Source organism: Strongylocentrotus purpuratus, unplaced genomic scaffold, assembly GCF_000002235.5.
Source record: "Strongylocentrotus purpuratus isolate Spur 01 unplaced genomic scaffold, Spur_5.0 spur5_scaffold_9, whole genome shotgun sequence".
Lineage (NCBI taxonomy): Eukaryota > Metazoa > Echinodermata > Echinoidea > Camarodonta > Strongylocentrotidae > Strongylocentrotus > Strongylocentrotus purpuratus.
The window spans coordinates 2,389,109-2,408,531 of NW_022145615.1; the positions used below are offsets into that span (position 1 = coordinate 2,389,109).

General features: G+C 36.9%; 4 protein-coding genes across 4 annotated transcripts; 2 read left to right on the top strand and 2 right to left on the bottom strand.

Moving 5' to 3' along the window:
* Window positions 1-2,104: 2,104 nt before the first annotated feature.
* Window positions 2,105-3,560, top strand: LOC105440560. The gene is made up of 2 exons (XM_011670863.2): window positions 2,105-2,232; window positions 2,852-3,560. The coding sequence occupies exons 1-2, from the start codon at window positions 2,187-2,189 to the stop codon at window positions 3,271-3,273; spliced, it is 468 nt and encodes a 155-aa protein (XP_011669165.1). The 5' UTR covers window positions 2,105-2,186; the 3' UTR covers window positions 3,274-3,560.
* A 2,782-nt stretch (window positions 3,561-6,342) lies between these two features.
* LOC100890725 lies at window positions 6,343-8,110 on the bottom strand. Its single transcript, XM_003730122.3, has 2 exons — window positions 7,999-8,110; window positions 6,343-7,449 (listed from the first exon to the last, which is right to left on the bottom strand). The coding sequence occupies exons 1-2, from the start codon at window positions 8,042-8,044 to the stop codon at window positions 6,947-6,949; spliced, it is 549 nt and encodes a 182-aa protein (XP_003730170.2). The 5' UTR covers window positions 8,045-8,110; the 3' UTR covers window positions 6,343-6,946.
* Window positions 8,111-9,023: 913 nt separating this feature from the next.
* On the top strand, window positions 9,024-10,677 carry LOC100890642. Its single transcript, XM_003730121.3, has 2 exons — window positions 9,024-9,134; window positions 10,058-10,677. Exons 1-2 carry the CDS (start codon window positions 9,089-9,091, stop codon window positions 10,543-10,545), a joined length of 534 nt encoding a protein of 177 aa, XP_003730169.2. The 5' UTR covers window positions 9,024-9,088; the 3' UTR covers window positions 10,546-10,677.
* A 6,912-nt stretch (window positions 10,678-17,589) lies between these two features.
* LOC100890564 lies at window positions 17,590-19,118 on the bottom strand. The gene is made up of 2 exons (XM_003730120.3): window positions 18,845-19,118; window positions 17,590-18,393 (listed from the first exon to the last, which is right to left on the bottom strand). Exons 1-2 carry the CDS (start codon window positions 18,888-18,890, stop codon window positions 17,888-17,890), a joined length of 552 nt encoding a protein of 183 aa, XP_003730168.1. The 5' UTR covers window positions 18,891-19,118; the 3' UTR covers window positions 17,590-17,887.
* Between the last annotated feature and the right edge of the window lie 305 nt (window positions 19,119-19,423).

Below are 19,423 nucleotides of genomic sequence, written 5' to 3' on the forward strand. Positions count from 1 at the left end.
AAAGAAAGAACATTGGTTCGAAAAGGGGGGGATTGAGGGGTGCTTCAGCCAACAACCCCCCCCCCCCGATATGTAGTGATACCTCCTGAAAAAAACTTTAAAAAACAAAGAGTAAAAAGTCCCATGAATGTAAGATTTAAGCGAGGTTCCCTGAGGCTGACGCGACGCCCCTATAGTCTGAATTTATTTGTCATGTTTATGTGCATTTTAATCAGGGCTATTGATGACATACACCTATTGTTTAAGAAACTTTCTTTACAAGATTCATTCATAACGGATCTTATACCCAAGAACAAAATGTAAAGCGTAAAAATCGGGAGCATAATTATAAAGACCCGTCGACAGCGATCCGCGAAATGTCCTCAGTTGTACTTGTGACTGAAAACATACTACCTCTCGACGGGTTTTAGACAAGTCGAACTACACGCCTGGCAGGAGACGAAAGACTCTCATTCAACTTTACTTGGCTGACGTCATTTAGTACTCTCCTGTGATTGGTCGAGAGTTGTCAATAATGATTGGACGCTTCCAGGTCCTTATACATGTTAAAGTAGGCGAGGTATGACATGTTTGAGCTGCGCGATATTCGTATCGCACCTTTTTTATTGGTGATTCACGCTCAATATCCTCTTAAAATCCATAATTTGGTATGTCAATATCTCTAACCGTTTCTCTCTGTTTCTTTCTAACACGATCCCCCCTCTCTCTCTCCTTTCTCCTTATGTCTGTCTGTTTTTGTTCCTGTCTGTCTGTCTCTCTTTCTCTCTTCCTCTCTCACCCTTTTCCCCATTACTTGCATTCGACCCTGCAAGTTGCAATGTCTACTAGCGTTACAAAAGGCCCTTCATATGGAAATTTTAGCATTGCAAATTAAAATGGAATTTACAAGTTTGCGAATTATTTTGGGTGAATAGAAATATTTTGAAGAACAAAAAATGTTAGCTGTTGTTTGTATTCAACCGAAATGGAACAGTTTATGGTTATAATTATGCATAGTTTGGTAAGCTTCTATTCTTGAGTAGCATGGGGGTGTACACACCGAATAGGACGGAATCGCTATACTCTCATTCCCATATGATGCATACCAACAGTATTATATCAATACAACCTGCGGTTGATCAACACTTGCGACTGTCCACAAACACTAATGGGATGGGGTTCGCCCTCCCCCGGCCCGCCCCAGCCCCTCAACCCCCCATGCCCTTGTTCAAGAATGTCTGAATAAGTCATTGTTACAATCAGGTTACATTGAACATTAATTGATAGATCATACCAACCACAAAGGATGTTAAGCCTTTGGCAAGTATGATGTTTAGATTGAAACATAAAGTAATTCATGTGATTCAAATCGTTACTGTTAACAACGTCTGGGCGCCATAATGATAACCTTTCTAATCTTTCTTAGTTTTACAACAACTGTTAAAAAGTTGGATTTCAATGTGAATATTTCTACATCGTTTTTGTTGTACATCTTCGTTAATTACTGTACATTGAAACTTATCATAGCAATGACTTAGTTAGAATTTAGGTTACTTGGCAGAAGATAATTCGAAGAAAAAACAATCACGCCCTTTTCTCTTTCCTTACAAACAGGTTCCGTGTCAGTCGATCGCAGACAAAATAACAGCGCCAACTTGAAGATTGATCCGTCCTTTGCTACTATCCTCAATACGTATATTGAATTAATAGAGACAAGGACATCTTCATAAATTCCTCCTGTTCTGAATAATATGAATTTCTGGGCCAATATTCTTCCATAATTTCACCTGTTCAGAGCTGCATCTCCCGTTGAGAAGCAATTTATCTTGATGACATGTATTAATATTCAATAATTAAGGTGATCAATAATTCTATACCGGTTTTTGTCTTGCTCTTATACATACAAACGAGAGCGAGGAGATTAGGTTAATCTTACGTGCCAAGGCACATGTGGATTCTACTTAGGCGATGGGTTCCCTTTTACAGTACTGGCAGGTAGTATTGTTCTTTAGTAATAACATAATTATAACATCATATTTCATGCATTTTAAATCTCACGAAAATTGTATAAAAGCGGGCGAATTCTCGGATTTTTCATCATACCTTCTCCGGATACAAACTAGAGATATTCCAGCTTCAAGCACAGGTGCTCTTGTTTTTTTCAACTAAATCTTTCATTAGCACTTACGAGTCGCATCACTATCAATATGTCTTCTACTGGGAAAATGCTTGGTCTATGCTGTCTTCTGTTCGGTAAGTCAATAATTTCATCCAATCTAATCATTTCAAATGAATTTCTGTGTGTAGACTTCTTCACTAAGCTTGGACATGTCGGGGATGGACAGAAATCGCCAGAAAAAAAAACGGCGAATCACTTTGAAAGTTTTCATGTTTCAAATGTATACGTTTGCCCTATTTTAATTATCCTGATGCATGAAATATATAACAAACTACATTTACCTCCGTTAGTTGAGTTATATCTACTCCATTTATCTTAATTAGGCTACTACACCAGGGGGTGTTTCACAAAGCCTTTTTTCAATGACAAATGACAAAACGCAGTGACAAAACGGTTGATAACCAATGGATTTCAGTAGATCATGACAAAAACTGCCATTTTGTCACTGATGACAAGTTTTGTGAAACGCCCCCCTGGTCATGAACATTTATCCCTATTTTGCTTTTAAATGACTAAATGAAAGATCCTCCACTTTGAGGTTTTTTGTAATGTAGAGTTTTCATGTTTATATTGCAGTGATAGATTTTCTTTATCTGAGAGATGATTTATCCCCCCTCGTAAACGTATTACACTACCTCAAACTTAAGCAAAATGCGTACATTGAATGTTCACCTAAATGTCATTTCTTTACAGTCTTCTGTCTTATGACTGAGGCACGTCGAGGAGCTGTGAACAGAGTCCATGCACCTCAGAAGCAAACCATGGTCGACATGGTACCCATGAATGGAAGCTCTTCATTGTCCGGCAGTATGAGTTCAGAATCTAGCGAATCATCCGAAACCGACAGTGACAACGATGTGGACACCGCCACCAACGACGCGGCCGCTCCCGCAGCAGGTGTCGGTGCTCCGGTTCAGGTCGCGGGCGGGAACCAAGTGGCCGGGAATATGCTACCCAACACAAGAGCTCGGGACCAGAATGTGATGTTCGGCAGGGCATCTGGGAGTTCGGGACAGGCTGTTGGTATTGCTGTCGCTGTCGTTGGTTTGGTGGCTGTGGTCGTGGCTGGAGCTGTCTTTGCAATCAGGAGACAGAGACGTGCTAATTTTGCCTGATTCAATCGGTACATCATTAATTAGGTCATTGCATTCTCTAATAATCATGAGACAGTTTTTTTTATGAAAATGCATTCCTCTATAATGACAACTGAACGGCAAATAAGTGCACAGAAACGAATTTTAAAAAGGCTTAATTTTATGATCATAATAATTTATAATTGTTAACTTATTTCCGACAAATTTACAGTCATTACCTTATATGAAAATAGCATTTTGTTTAAGCATAATTTATGAAAAATTGAAATTAATATACAAGAATGTAAGATATTCTGATGTACATAGTATTTATACACGACGTGTTCTGCGTAATATTATTATTATTATTATTATTTTTTTTTTTTTTTTTTTTTTATCTCTGTCAATGTTTTAGGTTAAGAAAAAATAATCAATAATTTGAAAAGATTATTACCGCAAGAAATGTTAATGTAATAAATGAACAAGAAAAAACAACAACTTATGAATGGTATTTATACTTATCTCAGGTCATTGCCGGTCGTCTGTACATATTGATGAGTTGGTTGTGAATGTTTGTGTGGTTTAATGGTTGCTTGCAAGATTTTTAATTGGATGATGATTGGTTGATTGAATGATTGATTAATTAGTTCATTGGTTTATTGAAAAATAATTAATCTGAATGTTCAGTAATTATTGTCTGCTCAATGAATGATTGGATATATAAATAAGAAAAAGTTGATTTGAAGATGGAATGATGTGATTGGTTGGTCGATTGGGTCTTTGAATGACTGGTTTGTTGATGACTTGTCAATTGATAGGGGCAAGGGATAGTTAGGAGTGATTATTTTTCAATCCCATCTGTACAAGTTTGGCCAGTGGGAATAGACCTCTCTACAAGGTCACTGACAGGTGGTTATCTCATCAAATCAGCTCTCAATTAACATAAGAAAAAGAGGATCGTGGGGTACCAACAGGCACCGATTAGGCATTGTTTGTTATATAGAGGGTGCAAGTAGCTATAAGTAGTGCAGTGTGGCTTTAAGGTAATTTACTGTCCTAGAAGATGTCGGGAGGTAGTCAACCCAGATGGTTGATGTCCTGTTAATTGTCTTTGAAACGTTCTACAATATCTCGAATAATTTCTAAATGAATAGACCCGTTTACTAACATATTCAAATTCCATGCATACTTTATAAACAACACATTTGTTCTTGACAACCTGAAAGTTTTCACGAGGCTTGTCCGACATAGCAACAAATAATGTATGCAGACTGGATTCCAAGTATTGTAGTTCATTCATTAATAGCAGGTTAATGGAATAACTCGTCACTATGTCCCTAGGAAAGAAACATCCATGAATTTGAATAATTATGTTAATAAACCGGTCTATCGATGTTCAGATAGAGAGTTCATGATGGAAACCCATTGGACAGTATGACCCATACAAATGATACAATTCTGTCTGCTGTCGCCTTGTAGTAGGGACTTTTAGATTTGCCGAACGACAACGTGGATTGCTACGATCGACGTCCTTTTAATGCATTGCCTTGAATGGACGTATATCAGTCCACCCAAATCTAAAAGTCCCTATTTTTAGCCAATATTAAACTTGGCTCAATTTATGTTCGGGTGATAAACTAGAGAGGAACGGATGGCGGTAAGCCAAACTGCATAGCTCCCTCCGCGGCAAAACAAAATCACTTTCTCCTTTTTTGATCTTCTTAATTTTCATCGGATTCTATGACGAGTAACCTCTGGAATTCCACCCCTGAAAACAACCCAGAAGTATAGCTTGGCAAAATAATCACCAGATAACTATCCATAGATGTCTCAAGGTTCCTTGGTCTAGAAGATAAGTCACCAGGCTGTGGATCACATGGTTCATGGTTCGAGTCCCACCACGGCACTTATGTCCTTTGGCAAAATATTAATCTACATTTGCTACGCTCGACCCAGGTGAATCAAATGGCTACTTGGCAGGGAGTAATTCCTTGAAACGCTTAAACAACACAATGGCAGCCATGCTAAAGCCGGGGAATAATTGTAGAGCGTCAAAAGTATCAAGTCTGACAGACATGAGCGCTATATTAGAACCCACTATTATAATCTTAAAGCCCCACTACTACTTGTAGCTACTTGCTCCCTCTATATAGAAAACAGTGCCTACTCGGTGACCATTGACCATTGATCCCCCATGATCCTGATAATGTTAATTGAGAGCTAAGTTAATGAGATAGCCAACTGTCAGTGACCACCTTGGGTGGTCTAATCCCTCCTAGCCAAACTAGTATATACTGACGGCCTTTAAGGGATGAGTTGGGATAATTTCTAAGGGGTGTAGCTTTGGATAGGGGCATTATTTGTGAGCAACGTGTGTGTGTGTGTGTGTGTGTGTGTGTGTGTGTGTGAGGGTGTAGTAGGGTTTTTTTCCCTAGCTTGTATTTTTCCGCGGGGTAAATGTCCAGAGAGTAGGTCTAATTGCCCTATATAGAAAGGAAGTTGTCCAGGAGTGGTTGTCCGGGGGGTAATAATACGGATTTGAAATTGCAGGGAATAGTCGTCCGGATAAGGTTAGCCTATTATTTCCTGCAGTACTGCTCCCTTTTCAGGTAGTACTTACAGCAGGTCATATAAATCAGGTAAAGCACCTCACCTCACATCATCCATCCATCCATCAATCCACCTTTCCATTACTCAGTGAATCAATCAATTAATCAATGAAACAATCAAATTAAACAATAAATTAATCCACCCATCAATCAAATATTAAATCAACCCTTTCATGTATCCGTCATTCATCCATCAACCCATTATTCAATCAATCAATCAATCAATCAATCAACCAATCAATCAATCAATCAATCAATCAACCAATCAATCAATCAATCAACCAATCAATCAATCAGTAAATCAATCAACCAATCAATCAATCAATCAATCAATCAATCAGTAAATCAATCAATCAATCAATCAATAAATCAATCAATCAACACAATCCTTTACTCGTATAATTAACCAATTGATACTCAACAGTTTTGAACATTCACCAAGGATTCCATCGTTTACTAACAATCATCAGCTCCAAAAGTATGTCGTTTCTCATGCGTAAATTTATTCAATAAATAAGAAATATAAATGTAATGGAAATGATCACTGTGAAATTATAGATTGCACTAAATAAATCAACAATATTTACTTCATTTGGTTAATGATTTTGAAGAAAAAAGAAGAAAAAAAAATCACAATAATTATTACCTATATGGAGCAGGTCAGCTCACCGAAAGAGATCAAATTACTTTAAAATGATAGTGTAATTTAAAAGACTTAATGAGAAAAATAACATAAATAAACATTAAATATTAAAAAAGAGATTTTGATTATACATCATCTACAGTCAAAACTAAACGGACGCAGAAAACTGTCAGAAATATAAAAATAATAAGGCAATATCTTGACACAAAATGTGCATGTCTAGTCTAGGCTGAATCTTTCCAGTTTCATTATTTGTTTTTAGTAGTTTAAAACATAATTGAATTCTCCCTTTGTATACATGCAGAAACAGTCTACGTCTACTTCACATTTGCATTGACAATTTTCAATTATTTAGTTGCACTGCTTCTGTTCGAATCTTGCGAAAGCATTTTGGCCACTAACTAAGACAGTGTCATTATTAGAACATATTTAGTTGTGTCGAATTACTAAGTGAGAAACAAAGCTAGGATTTCTCAATCATCTGCTGCTCTTCGTATCTTGCTAAAGCATGAGAACTTCTTTGCCTCCTAATAACAAAGAAAGCACCTACTACTACCAGAGCTACCAGCGCTAAGACAGCGAAAGCAATCCCAACACTCTGTCCAGAACTCCCAGATTCCCTGCCGAACATTTGATTCTGGCCCCGGCCCTGGACTCCAGTATTGGGCAAGTGCTTTCCGTTTCCAGACAAGATGGGAAGAAGATTCCCGCCAACTTGGTCCCCGCTCCCGACTGCGTTCAATCCGGTTGCTGCATCGGCATCGTTGGTGTCGGTGTCCGTATCAGTGTCCGTGTCGACTTCGGATGAAGTGGATGATTCTGAACTGGTACTGTCCACATCATCATCTGAACCTTCGACATCTATTTCCTGATTCATTGGGACGTTGATGAAGGTTTGCTTCTGAGGAACATTAACTCTGTTATCCGCAAAAGCTCCTGGAGTTGCCTCCGTCATTACACAGAATACTGAAAAAGGGGAAAGCGAAAGGACATTCATGCTTCAAATATACTCACAAGCTAGTGAAATTGAACGTTTTTCTCAGACATGAGTATCCCAATGTGGATTACCTCAGTCATAACACAGAATACTGAAAAGGGAAAACAAAATACATCTATTGAACAAGATCATGTAGTACCATATAGTATAGTCATTCGTCATCATCACCATCATCTCCTTCTTATTCTTCTTCTTCTTCTTCTTCTTCTTCTTCTTCTTCTTCTTCTTCTTCTTCTTCTTCTACGCCTCCTCCTTCTTCCTCGCCTTCGTTTTCTAGCAATCTTCAAATGGCTATGCGACCTATCATTAAAATGAAGAATTTAAGATAATTTCTAGAGAATAATACCCAGGGCGGTAAAGGCTTCCAAACGTAAATCTACAGCTTAACAGAAGATCAGGGTAATGCTCTACAATCAAGAGCCCATCACCACTTACGAGGGATGGATATCAAGGAAAAATAATGCATGTGTAATTAAACAAAACAACTCTAGCTGTGTTTTAGATAAAATTTAACTTACCAAATAGAAGAGAGAACAGACCAAGAAGCTTTCCTGAAGAAGACATGTTGATACTCTAAATATGCGATCCAAAAATCTAAAATTTGAATGTGAAAAGAAACGAGTAGGCTTATCAAACTGAAATACTTCTGATTGGAAGGCAGATTAAGGTATGAAGGAAATGGTTAGACACAACGGTTTTTATACAATTTTTCTAAAATTGAAATTACAGAAAATACATCAAACAAAATTACGCAAGAACACCATCAGTGATTCAAATGTCAAATCTGATAAATATGATAGAAACATAACTATAGAAAATTCAAAGGGGAGGAATAAGTTGGCACGATTTCACCTTTGATTAACTCTCATTTATCAAGCGGTGGATTTAACGAGGACACTTTATCAACCATCCTCGAATTCTGATATGCATTTGCCACTAACTGACAATTGCTTAAAATAAATATACCAACAGGTGATCAGCAAATTAATAATTTTGAACAATTTGTGACCTCAATTTGATAAATTCTGTTTCTAAGTCCGAGAGTTGAAACTATTCCAATCCAAACATTGTCAGTTTATTTTTTGTTCTACAGAAAGTACCTCGAATGCCTTCACACGTTGAGTATTCGAACAACTGTATCAGTGGTCAATCAAAATATATCATTTGAAATGTCAATATTCGAGTATGATTCATATTGTCTGAAGTGAGCCAAAAAGGCGACAATTCAAATACTGTTAGAGTAATGCCCTTCTGGCTCTCAGCACTAGATATATAATCTATCCCTCTTTATGAATCCAGCAAGAGCGCAAAAAATTAAAACTACACAAACTAAGAATCCTGCCAAGTTTAATTTCTCACCTTCGCATGAGTGTGATTACTTTTACCAATAATGACATTTGAAGGGCTTGTGGTGTCCATGCGTGACATCATGATACTGCATTATATTTTGACATCTAAATGTCTGACAAATTTGTATAAAAACCGATGAATCTGATCATTTTCTCATATCTTGTTCTGCCTTCACACCATAACTATTCAGGTTTATCAGACCAGGCAATCGACTCGTTCTTTTCTAAATTCAATATATTGTTGAGTATTCATCGCAACATGTCTTCTTCTGGAAAGCTACTTGGTCTCCTCTCTCTTCTCTTTGGTAAGTTAAACCTAGTCTAGGTATTTATTGTAAGTCAAATGAGTGCATTCTTGTATGAGTAACTGAAAATGATCTAATGATTGGATTGTGGATAGCTATTTTGACATCTGACTCACACATCGCCATTGGTATTACAGACGTGATGATCATGCGGCTTTAACAATTTGCTTATCATAGAAATTTCCTTTTTGTTTCAGGGAAGTTTGCTGTCCATACGGTATAGATATCACGCAATGTCTGGCTAACAGATATATCACATATCGTTGGACAGTGAAATGCTTGTTACGATTTTTAATTGCTCACCTGCAAGAGGAAATCACTTTCGAAATACGTGTGTGTATCTTTACTATATACCATCAAGCTAGTTTCATTCAATCCACATTGTAATACTCATTATCTTGAGAGTATTTGTAAGAATATATTTACAGATATACATGGGCCTACCGATTGAAATGCCTGTTAAAAAGTAAATAGATTAATTTTATAAGCATGTGTTTCCACTTTAAAGGAATTGGGTAACTTTGTCTCAGAGTCTGAAACAAAATCCTGGATTTAGCTCATGCTGCAATGATAATCATAAACCTTTAGGTCAGTCAGGAACCCCATGACTTTTACAAGCCGATCGCCTGTCTGATTATCAAGATAGTTATGACTGGAAATCGATATAACATTTTGCGTTTTCCTAACGGTATTCATAACAAAACAGTCAATTGGGGGAAACGAGTATGGTAAAACCGGTCACTTAAAGGTTTTTTTAATACTTTTTTGAGGCACTTCTCGATCATTTTGAAGCGCAATTTTTGTTGGGCTTCAATATTACACCATATCACAGACACTGATAACACGTAGGGCCATGAATGTCAGATTGAACATTGTTAAACGATGCCTTTAAACATGAATAACCTTTCGCTTTTCCTTTTCAGTATTCTGTGTAATGACTGAGGCAACTCCAGGAGCTTTTGCGGATAACAGAGTTAATGTTCCTCAGAAGCAAACCTTCATCAACGTCCCAATGAATCAGGAAATGGATGTCGAAGGTTCAGATGATGATGTGGACAGTACCAGTTCAGAATCATCCACTTCATCCGAAGTCGACACGGACACTGATACGGACACCGACACCAACGATGCCGATGCAGCAACCGGATTGAACGCAGTCGGGAGCGGGGACCAAGTTGGCGGGAATCTTCTTCCCATCTTGTCTGGAAACGGAAAGCACTTGCCCAATACTGGAGTCCGTGGCCAGAATCAAATATTCGGCAGGGAATCTGGGAGTTCTGGACAGAGTGTTGGGATTGCTTTCGCTGTTTTAGGGCTGGTAGCTCTGGTAGTAGTAGGAGCTGTCTTTGCTATTAGGAGTCAAAGACGTTCTTATGTTATATCTGAAGAACCGCAGATGACGGAATTGTAGTTTTTGTGTATATGGAGGGGGAAATGTAGTCTGACGGTTGTTGGGAAGCAACGAAAGCAGGGGTGACACATTGGGGGTTGACATTTTATGCATAGCCATCGTGTGCTCTTCAAACGGTGTGAAGGGATAACATATCATCCCCCTGTTCATCAATCCGGGTGGATATCATTTATTTATTTATTTATTTCCGTTTCGATATGAACATATTCGAACATGTACAAAGTACATATCAATTCAGTTATTCCATAAAATAATGTAATAATATTGTATCGAAGACAAAGTATAAATATTGAAGAACTGAAAATCATACCGGAATGTTGTTATCCTAAATGTGTATATAAGGCTGAATATGTCAGACAAAATGTCACGAAATGTGGTATATTCCCTAAAATCATTGTCACTTTTAATAATGTTCTCTTAAATCTGCTATCATTAAATAATTCAATTTCAATGTAGTAGTTATTTTCATAGAGTCTACTTCCATCTGTAGTATATAAATGTAAGTTTACAATCGCTCGTCATTCTCTTCAATAGGATTAAACTATTCAGATAATTCGATATCTACTTATTTTTATTTTCATCTCTGTCTTTATTTTATGCGTAATAAGTATTTAGAATGATGATTATATCAGCACTGAAATTGTACGAAATATATATGATAATGACAAAACAAATTATTTGCTCTTTAATTTGTATTTTTAGGTTCTTGTTGTTATAAGCGCTTTATAAGCATCGTTTTTATTACTATTATTATTTGTATTTATGAATGGGAAAGAGCGGTTATTTGAGCATATCTAAATGAATGAATACTACATGACTGATGGATGGATGGATGGATGACTGACTTAGTTGTTATATATAACTATCAGTGATTTTTTTTATTCATGAATTGATTGACTGGCTTATTGATTGATTTATCATGCTATTGATTGAATGATTGATTTTCTTATGAAGGGAGAATTGTTAGCAAAATTAACGGCATGATAACAAAAACATCGCATTGACAACCTTTTTTCTCACAATTAAATACAAAGGACTCCATTCACGAGACAAGTAATATAGTATTAAGGAAGACATGTAAAAAAGGTTGATGTGAATATAATTCTCTTCCTCCAACTGATTCAACGCTTTTTTCCATTTATACCGCTCTTACTTCTCAATTAAGCAAAATAATATAGCTAATTAACTGGTCAATTGACCAGCAGATGATACCAATCATTTTCCATTCATCCATTTTGTATTAACTTGTCAGAAGAGAGAAGAAAAAAAAAACACTTCGCTTTATACTCCAATTGTTAAGATGAGAATAAAACAAAAAATCAACAAGTCACTATGTTTGCTTTTTCGTTTGACATCTGTCATGTATTTGGCACTTTAACACATTCACAAAATAATTAGTATTAACAATATACCAATCTCATTTACAGTTTTTACATTTTAAGTAATTTAGTACAAACAAGATATCTAAAGAAAACATTCAATAGACGACATCGCATACAGTTATAAAATGAGATAAATTCATTATATTGATGATCTTGAAAGTGTAGTCTAAGCGATTGTATACGGAAAAATGCGTGAAAGTAGCAAAGTTCACAACATAAAACATTTAAGTGAGTTCAACCTGCGCTAAATAATTTCAGATACTGCAACTTTATTTTTTGAAGCAGTTATATTTCCCCCATAAAAGCAATCACACACCGTGCGACTTGAATACGACTGGATGAAAGTAAAAATAAAAGAAATTTAAAAGAAACGAGAGGAAAGGAAATAAGATTTTATTTTGAATTTTTAAATGTAAATACTTTTTTTTTTAAATCAACGGTCTCTATGGAGAGCAATTCGTCTATTAAGAGCCAGAAAGGCGTTAACTCTGTTTTCAAGTTTATGATTAATGCCCTTCTGCGTCCAAACAGAGAAATTGCATGGTGACACTGTTTGAGCCTTCAGATCGGAGAAATCGTAGAGACGTGATACATGTACCGTGCAGTCGTACGACTGGCCACCATCTTTAAAGCCGATTTGATGTTTTCTCTGACTAAAAAGTACCAAACTGTTTTGATATTAATATCCAAGTGACCTTTCTGGTCCTTGGGCGGACGTAGCTAACCTCTTTGAAATTATGTATCTAATAATTTGGCTTTAACAAAAAAAGTCGATTGTAGTCGGGTTGTGAAGCCTGAGGAGGCATTGCTTTATCACACACTCTTAAAAATACCTAGTCAGATTTTGATCAGATTTTCTAGTCACATTTTTTGACTAGATTTTAGTCATTATGACTAGAAATCTATCCATTTTCAAACAAGTTTGACTAGTAATCTAATCCATTATCGTTCGTGACTAGTTTTTTCGGTTCAAAATGACTAGAAACTAGTAAGTGCCCCTGGGATCCTTTATTCTAGTCAGATTTGACTAGTTTCTAGTCAAATCTGACTAGACATTTTTAAGAGTGCATGGATTTTTTTGAGGGCTAAGACGGTAGAAAATATAATAAATACCTATCATTCGATGACAACCACGTCTTATCAATACATAAAATACGTAAAATATTTTTGTTTTATCACAAATGTATAGTAATATCATGACCCTTAGAGACCTCATATACGGACAAAGGTGGCCCTGCTATTCCTTTGTTTCCTAATGATGAAGAAAGCTGCAGCTATAATAAGAGCGAGGAGACCTAGAACACCAAGGGCAATCCCGACACCTCGACCCGACGTACCGGTAGACCTGCCGATGAGCTGGTCGTGATCGCCAACGAAATCCCCGACGACGTCACCATCGAGATCACCAGTCTGGACGCCAGACATGACTCGCTGTCTCCTGTTTCCACGTAACATAGGACGTGTATTCCCGCTGACTCGATTCCGGTAGCTTCCGTAGACAGCGTAAGACGGGACACCGTCGGCCTCGTTGACGTCCACATCCGTATCGATGTCGGATTCCTCCTCGGAAGAGTCGCCGTCGATGCCCGTATAGCTTACAGAACCCACACCGATGCTAGGAACAACCGGGGCTTGACCGCCATTGCTTGGACTGTTTGTGAATGGACGGTTAGGGCTGGGAGTGGTCTGGTTGTAGATGCTGAACACGAAACCAAACTGATTCTGAGGAGGTACAGGAGGAAGATTCCCTGTGGTGTTGGTGCTGGTGTCATTATTGGCCTCAGCAGTGATGCAAAATGCTGTCGAAATGGGATCAAGAAAGATACATGATTATGTTAATGGTTTCCAGTTAGACTGCTCATTGAGTTACAATATATATTTGATACTCGTTTGCAATCCTATGTTTTCATGCTCGTTTGTTTGGTTATTTGCATTTTCCTTTTCAGCGCTTGAATTAATTTCATCAATCGATCATATCTCAACTTAAAGTAAAAATATTTTTGCTTCTATGCGACATTCTCATCCTGATCACAAAATATGAAATCCAAAACCATGTTAAATAGTCAATAGCACGCAGAGTAGTTTTGTCACAATAGATTTTTTTTTAAATATATACAAGAAATAAGTCCAAAGAGAGCTTCCTCTTTAATCACTTTAAAGAGCACTATATAACATTAAATTACATCTTCTGCGAACGGTAATATTATTTATTTCTTTATGTCATGAGAATTAAAACCGCTGTCTTGTAAATAGGCCAGTGGAAAATTCTTATTATAGAATTAAAGTATCTACAAGTATATGAATACGAATGTAAAAATAAGTAGAATTTCATTTTCGACGGTGAAGTAAGGAAATATCTACCTATTTATGCAAAGTGGGTATTCTTACCAGCAAGAAGGCAAATGATTTTCCATAAGGCCGCCATGTTGAATGTCTTTAGTAAAGGACTTGAAGCAGTTGAGATGTGATCTATGCTGAGAGTAGAGGTAAGCCTGGTATGGTCTTCTTGATGCTGCTGAATCACTTTCGAAGTCAGAGCGGGATAATGAAGAATATTCGGACCTTCTCAACTTTTATACTTTCCGATGGATGATACTCAGCTACAGATCCCATTCTTAAGGTTCTCATCTCGTCAGCAGAACTGAACTTAATCGACTTGGTATTATAGCGCCTTTGCATTATTCACAGGCGTCTTGGCATCAATTATTTCATTCAGATGTCTTGTGAGAAACATTAGATAAAGTTCAGAGAAGATGTGAGCCATTCATTCAGGAGAAACGGTTGATGATGATTTTGTTTGATATGTTACATTACCATCAACCTAGCGTACTGAACCAACAGAACTGAACTTAATCGATTTGGTAGCGCCTTTGCATTATTCAACAAACGTCTTGGCACCACTTCTTTCATTCAGATGCCTTGTGAGAAACATTAGATAGAGTTCAGAGAAGATGTGAACCATTCAGGAGAAACGGTTGATGATGATTTTGTTTGATATGTCACATTATCATCAACCTAGCGAGCATGGATGCAATCTGACGTATGACATGTACTGTGAATTGTGAATAGTGATTAAAGGTTAGGCCTACTGGTTAGGCAATAACCTGATACAAGAAAAATAAAATTCGCTGAGATTCGACCAGCGTTTACATGTTAATATTGAAGACTAAACAATAATATGTAAAACATATGTAAAAGTTTTGATAGAAAATGCATAATAACTTTTTTAATAAAGAAAGAAACAATATGACAGTTTGTTTTGTTTGAACTTTAGATGGTACCTTGTCACTTACAAACATATTTTGTGCTTTGGAGCTAGAATACTTCTTTTTCAATCATGTTTCGTATAATGTCTAAAGTGAATAATGTTCAGTAAAAGGCCTATTATCATCATCAATTCTATGATTAATAATTCACAATGACTCTTAGATTGTTTCTTTCAAAATGCGGTTTCGTTACTAAATAACCTTTAAATCCTATATCTCAAGATGGAGCCAAGAAGACACTATACAGGCGTGTTCGTACTGTCATAGTACGCTGCCAAATTGGCTGTCAGTTTGCCAGGTCGTTTGTCGGTCGGCATGGTTGGTGTGCAATTTTCAGAATTCTAAGTCGTACTTTCCTTGGCACAGGTTAATTCATGATGATTGATATTCAATGAGATGAGCGGTATTCGCATTTCCCACATCGACCTTTATTTTTGTATTTCCATGCAAAAGAGAAGTTCTTCACTGAATGGATTTGATGTAAATGTATAAAGGTATTGGCTAATTTGTGAAATTAAAAGACAGAAACCAAGAACAGCAGTTGATTCTGAGTAAATGTCAAATATCTATTACTATCGTTATCATCATCAGCAGCAGCAGCAGTAGTAGTACCAGTAGGAGTAATATATTAGTAGTAGTATTGTTATCATCTTTATCATTGTCATCATCGTCATCTTATTCATCATAATTATAGCAATAAAATTAGTCATCCTCATCACCATTGTTGCAATTTTGTCTTCATTTTTGCCGTTATACGTGAATTTCTTGCTGTTGCACAAAAATGCCCCTCTCTTTTCCACTTCCTGTCTTTTGAATTGGATGTTAAAATTCTCTTACATGCACTTTAAAAAGTCATTACATTATGTGAACTTTTGACTAGTTAATTTATGACGCATTTTGTTTACCGTCTGTTACAAATCGTAAACTTGATGTATTTCAAAGTATTCGCTGTAACGATGAGTTTAATTCGACTTTTGTTCATGAATAAAAGTTCATCATATATACATTGACGAACAAATTTTTACTCTCTCTCTCTCTCTCTCTCTCTCTCTTCCTCCTTCCCTCTTTCTCTCTTTCTTCCCCCTCTCTCTCTCCCCTCTCTCCCCTTCTCTCGTTGAAAATCATTTAAAAGTCTGAGCAATGATTTTTCTTTTTTCCCATTTCACGATGCATGTTATTAAACATTACTATTGGTCTTGTATGAATGTTTGATCTTGGGCAACCCACCAAGTGTTTCCGACACTAGTTCATATCCAGTAATAAATGAGACCGTCTGGTTTTAGCTTCAGTTTCAGTTTATTGTTTGATATTTCATATGTTTCTATTTTAAAATGTTTATGCAAAATAAAAGTTACCAGCAAACAAACATGAATTATATTGTCCCATATAAGAACAAAATAAGTCTCTACTTGTTTGCATGGAGAGTTACTTAAACATATTGTACTACAAGAAGATCGAATTATGGAGGGGCCTATGAAAGCAGCGCATGTAAATTATTGGCCCCAAAGGTTATTGGGATTTATAATCTTTGAAAATATATGGAACGAGCAGTGCATGATTTAATAAAATATATATAAAGAAAGAAAACAAGAAAGTAGGCTCCAAATGCTATAGTTATTTGGGTAATTTTTTGATTTTTAAAAGGTCGTGGTATAAGGGCAGAGATGTTGACTCTTGGAATTTAGGAGGACCGTTTTCAATACGTTTAGTATATAGGGAAAAGGGTCCTTCAGATTACCAATGATTTTAAGGCTAATCTATAAACAAATAATTATAAGGATAAGAAGAAGAAGAAGATGACGATGATCATCATCATCAACAACAACAACAGCAACAGCAAAGAAAAGGAAAGGAAAGCAACAAAATGTTAGAAGAGACAAAGAAATGAAGAATAAGAAGAAAGAAAGAAGGAAAAAGAAAAGGAAAGGGAGAAGAAGAAGAAGAAGAAGAAGAAGAAGAAGAAGAAGAAGAAGAAGAAGAAGAGATGATGATGGAGAAGAAGAAGAAGGAGACAATGAAGCAACAATATGTCAAACTTTAAACCCAATTGTAAATCAATAATTTGTTGATCCATTTATTCAGGAATCAGTCGATTATATCAATTAATCCTTCACCCATCCACCAACTCGTGCATGTATTAATCAAACAACCAGTTAGTCAATCATAAAATAAAGTCACTCACTCATCCGTCAGTAAATAATGACTCATTATACAATAATATATAATGCACTTCTTCATCGATCTATCCCACAACAATTCACCTTCTATCCACTACTCATACGACCATTCACACATTCTAACAGTCTCACAAAGTTCTGCTAATACAGGTAAATTAATAACTAGTCAAAGTCCACACTATTAAATATTCCGTCATGTAACATTTATTGAACAAACTTTACAATACCATGACAGTACAAATATATATATATCAAAGATGGAGTTAGTTCATTAGTGAGATATTATTCAAATTTACAGATCAGCAGTATTTATACAATTGAGCAGCAAAATGTTAATATAATAAAAATGAATTTTGAACCTATAACTAAGCAGTAATTATTCGAATTTCATGATCCTCAATGTTGTATTCATATCAATATTCGGAGAATAACCGGGGATAACCGGCAGTATAGATAATGGTTTCATTTGACAACAAGGAAATCGTTCATTAGAGTATCCTCATCACAAGTTCAGTTATCAGACCCGCACAAGAACCGGGATGCTATGTCGGTATTTCCTGAGGGTGAATGCTGCAGCAGCTACGATGACGGTAAGAAGACCCATAACTGCAAAGGCGATGCCGACACCACGACCCGACGAACCTGACGTCCTGCTCAACAGCTGGTCCGCATTTCCTGCTTCAGGGGCCGCTGCTCTTCCGCCGGCTCTTCCTCCGCTGAGGAAGGGGAGAAGGTTACCGCCAACTTGGTTGCCGTTACCGCCGACCATGGCGGGTGTGTCGGCAGCGTCGACTTCATTGATATCGGTGTCCATGTCCATATCGAGGTCGGATTCTTCGGAAGACTCTGAATCACTGCCGAAGACGCTGGTGGACGCTCCCACGGAGCCTGCAGCGGCGGAGCCCCCGACGACGGTTTGATCGAATGGGAAGTCGAACATGGTTTGTTTCTGTGGTGCTCCAACAACATGGCGGACTTCCCTCGTCTTTCCTGATCTCCTTGCCTCGGTCACCAGACAGCATGCTGTTGAGAGAAAGAAATTAAATCAATAGAAATTTGATTATTCAACTTCTACATGTTATAAACCATTTTCAGAGGGGGTATATTCAAATTTAGCCACAAGAAAAAGGGGAAGTTCGTCGGATTGTGAAAAGGCCTTGTGAAAAGGATATCTAGCAGTATTTTTCTTTCTATAATCTATGATACAAAAATGATACAGCAGAACTATTCAAGATCTTAGCGTGCACCAGATATCATAACCCATGCACAGAATTGCATTTCTCAAAGACAAAACACAAACAAAATGCATTAAACTGACAATGTTGGTACAGAACTCCCTGAGCATTGTAGAAAATAATTTTCATCTGTAACTTTTGTTAACTATTGAGGCACTTACAAGCTATAATCAAGTGAAACTGCAACAGTTTATTAAGCTATAGTAAATATGAATATATAAAGACAGAAATTAAATTACCTGCAATAAGAGCGAAGAAGCAGATTAACTTTCCAGATGAAGCCATTTCGATTTACACTAGTGGTCCTGAAGAGAGAACTTGACAAGAAATTGCTACTTTATCAGTTCAAGAGCTGGTTTTCTTTTGATCTTGGGTCGCAATGTGCACTGAAGATTTCGACAAGAATCTGCCATATTTATACCTTTATTTCCCAAACAAAAAAGTGGGCGGGGCTGGAACACCTTGCGGCAGTTCGGATCTTTCAGTTCTATTGAAGACGGTGTAAGAATAAAAGTTTAGACGTCTGTTTCCTTTGACTTGGCAGCATAGGACTAATTGATTAATTCAACAAACTCAATTAGAGGCTGTTGTAACTTGTAAGCACGGAAGACCCATTGGTTGATAAGCTTAATTTCCTTCTTTGAAGCATACAATTGTTTTAGGCATCGCATTATTACACAGGTTTGCATTTGACAGGTAGATTGATGATAGGGAGCCAAGTTTAAGGAAGAGAAGGGGGAAAAACACGATCGTAGTTAAATGGGTCTTAAGAGCCAAAATAATAGAACAATGATAAGACAGAGCGGTAATGAAAGAGT

Coding starts and splice junctions, on each gene's coding strand:
- LOC105440560 (XM_011670863.2), top strand. CDS start 2,187: ATGTCTTCTACTGGGAAAATGCTTGGTCTATGCTGTCTTCTGTTCG. Junction 2,233..2,851: donor TCTATGCTGTCTTCTGTTCG/GTAAGTCAATAA, acceptor ATTTCTTTACAG/TCTTCTGTCTTATGACTGAG.
- LOC100890725 (XM_003730122.3), bottom strand. CDS start 8,044: ATGTCTTCTTCAGGAAAGCTTCTTGGTCTGTTCTCTCTTCTATTTG. Junction 7,450..7,998: donor TCTGTTCTCTCTTCTATTTG/GTAAGTTAAATT, acceptor CCCCTTTTTCAG/TATTCTGTGTAATGACGGAG.
- LOC100890642 (XM_003730121.3), top strand. CDS start 9,089: ATGTCTTCTTCTGGAAAGCTACTTGGTCTCCTCTCTCTTCTCTTTG. Junction 9,135..10,057: donor TCTCCTCTCTCTTCTCTTTG/GTAAGTTAAACC, acceptor TTTCCTTTTCAG/TATTCTGTGTAATGACTGAG.
- LOC100890564 (XM_003730120.3), bottom strand. CDS start 18,890: ATGGCTTCATCTGGAAAGTTAATCTGCTTCTTCGCTCTTATTGCAG. Junction 18,394..18,844: donor CTTCTTCGCTCTTATTGCAG/GTAATTTAATTT, acceptor TTCTCTCAACAG/CATGCTGTCTGGTGACCGAG.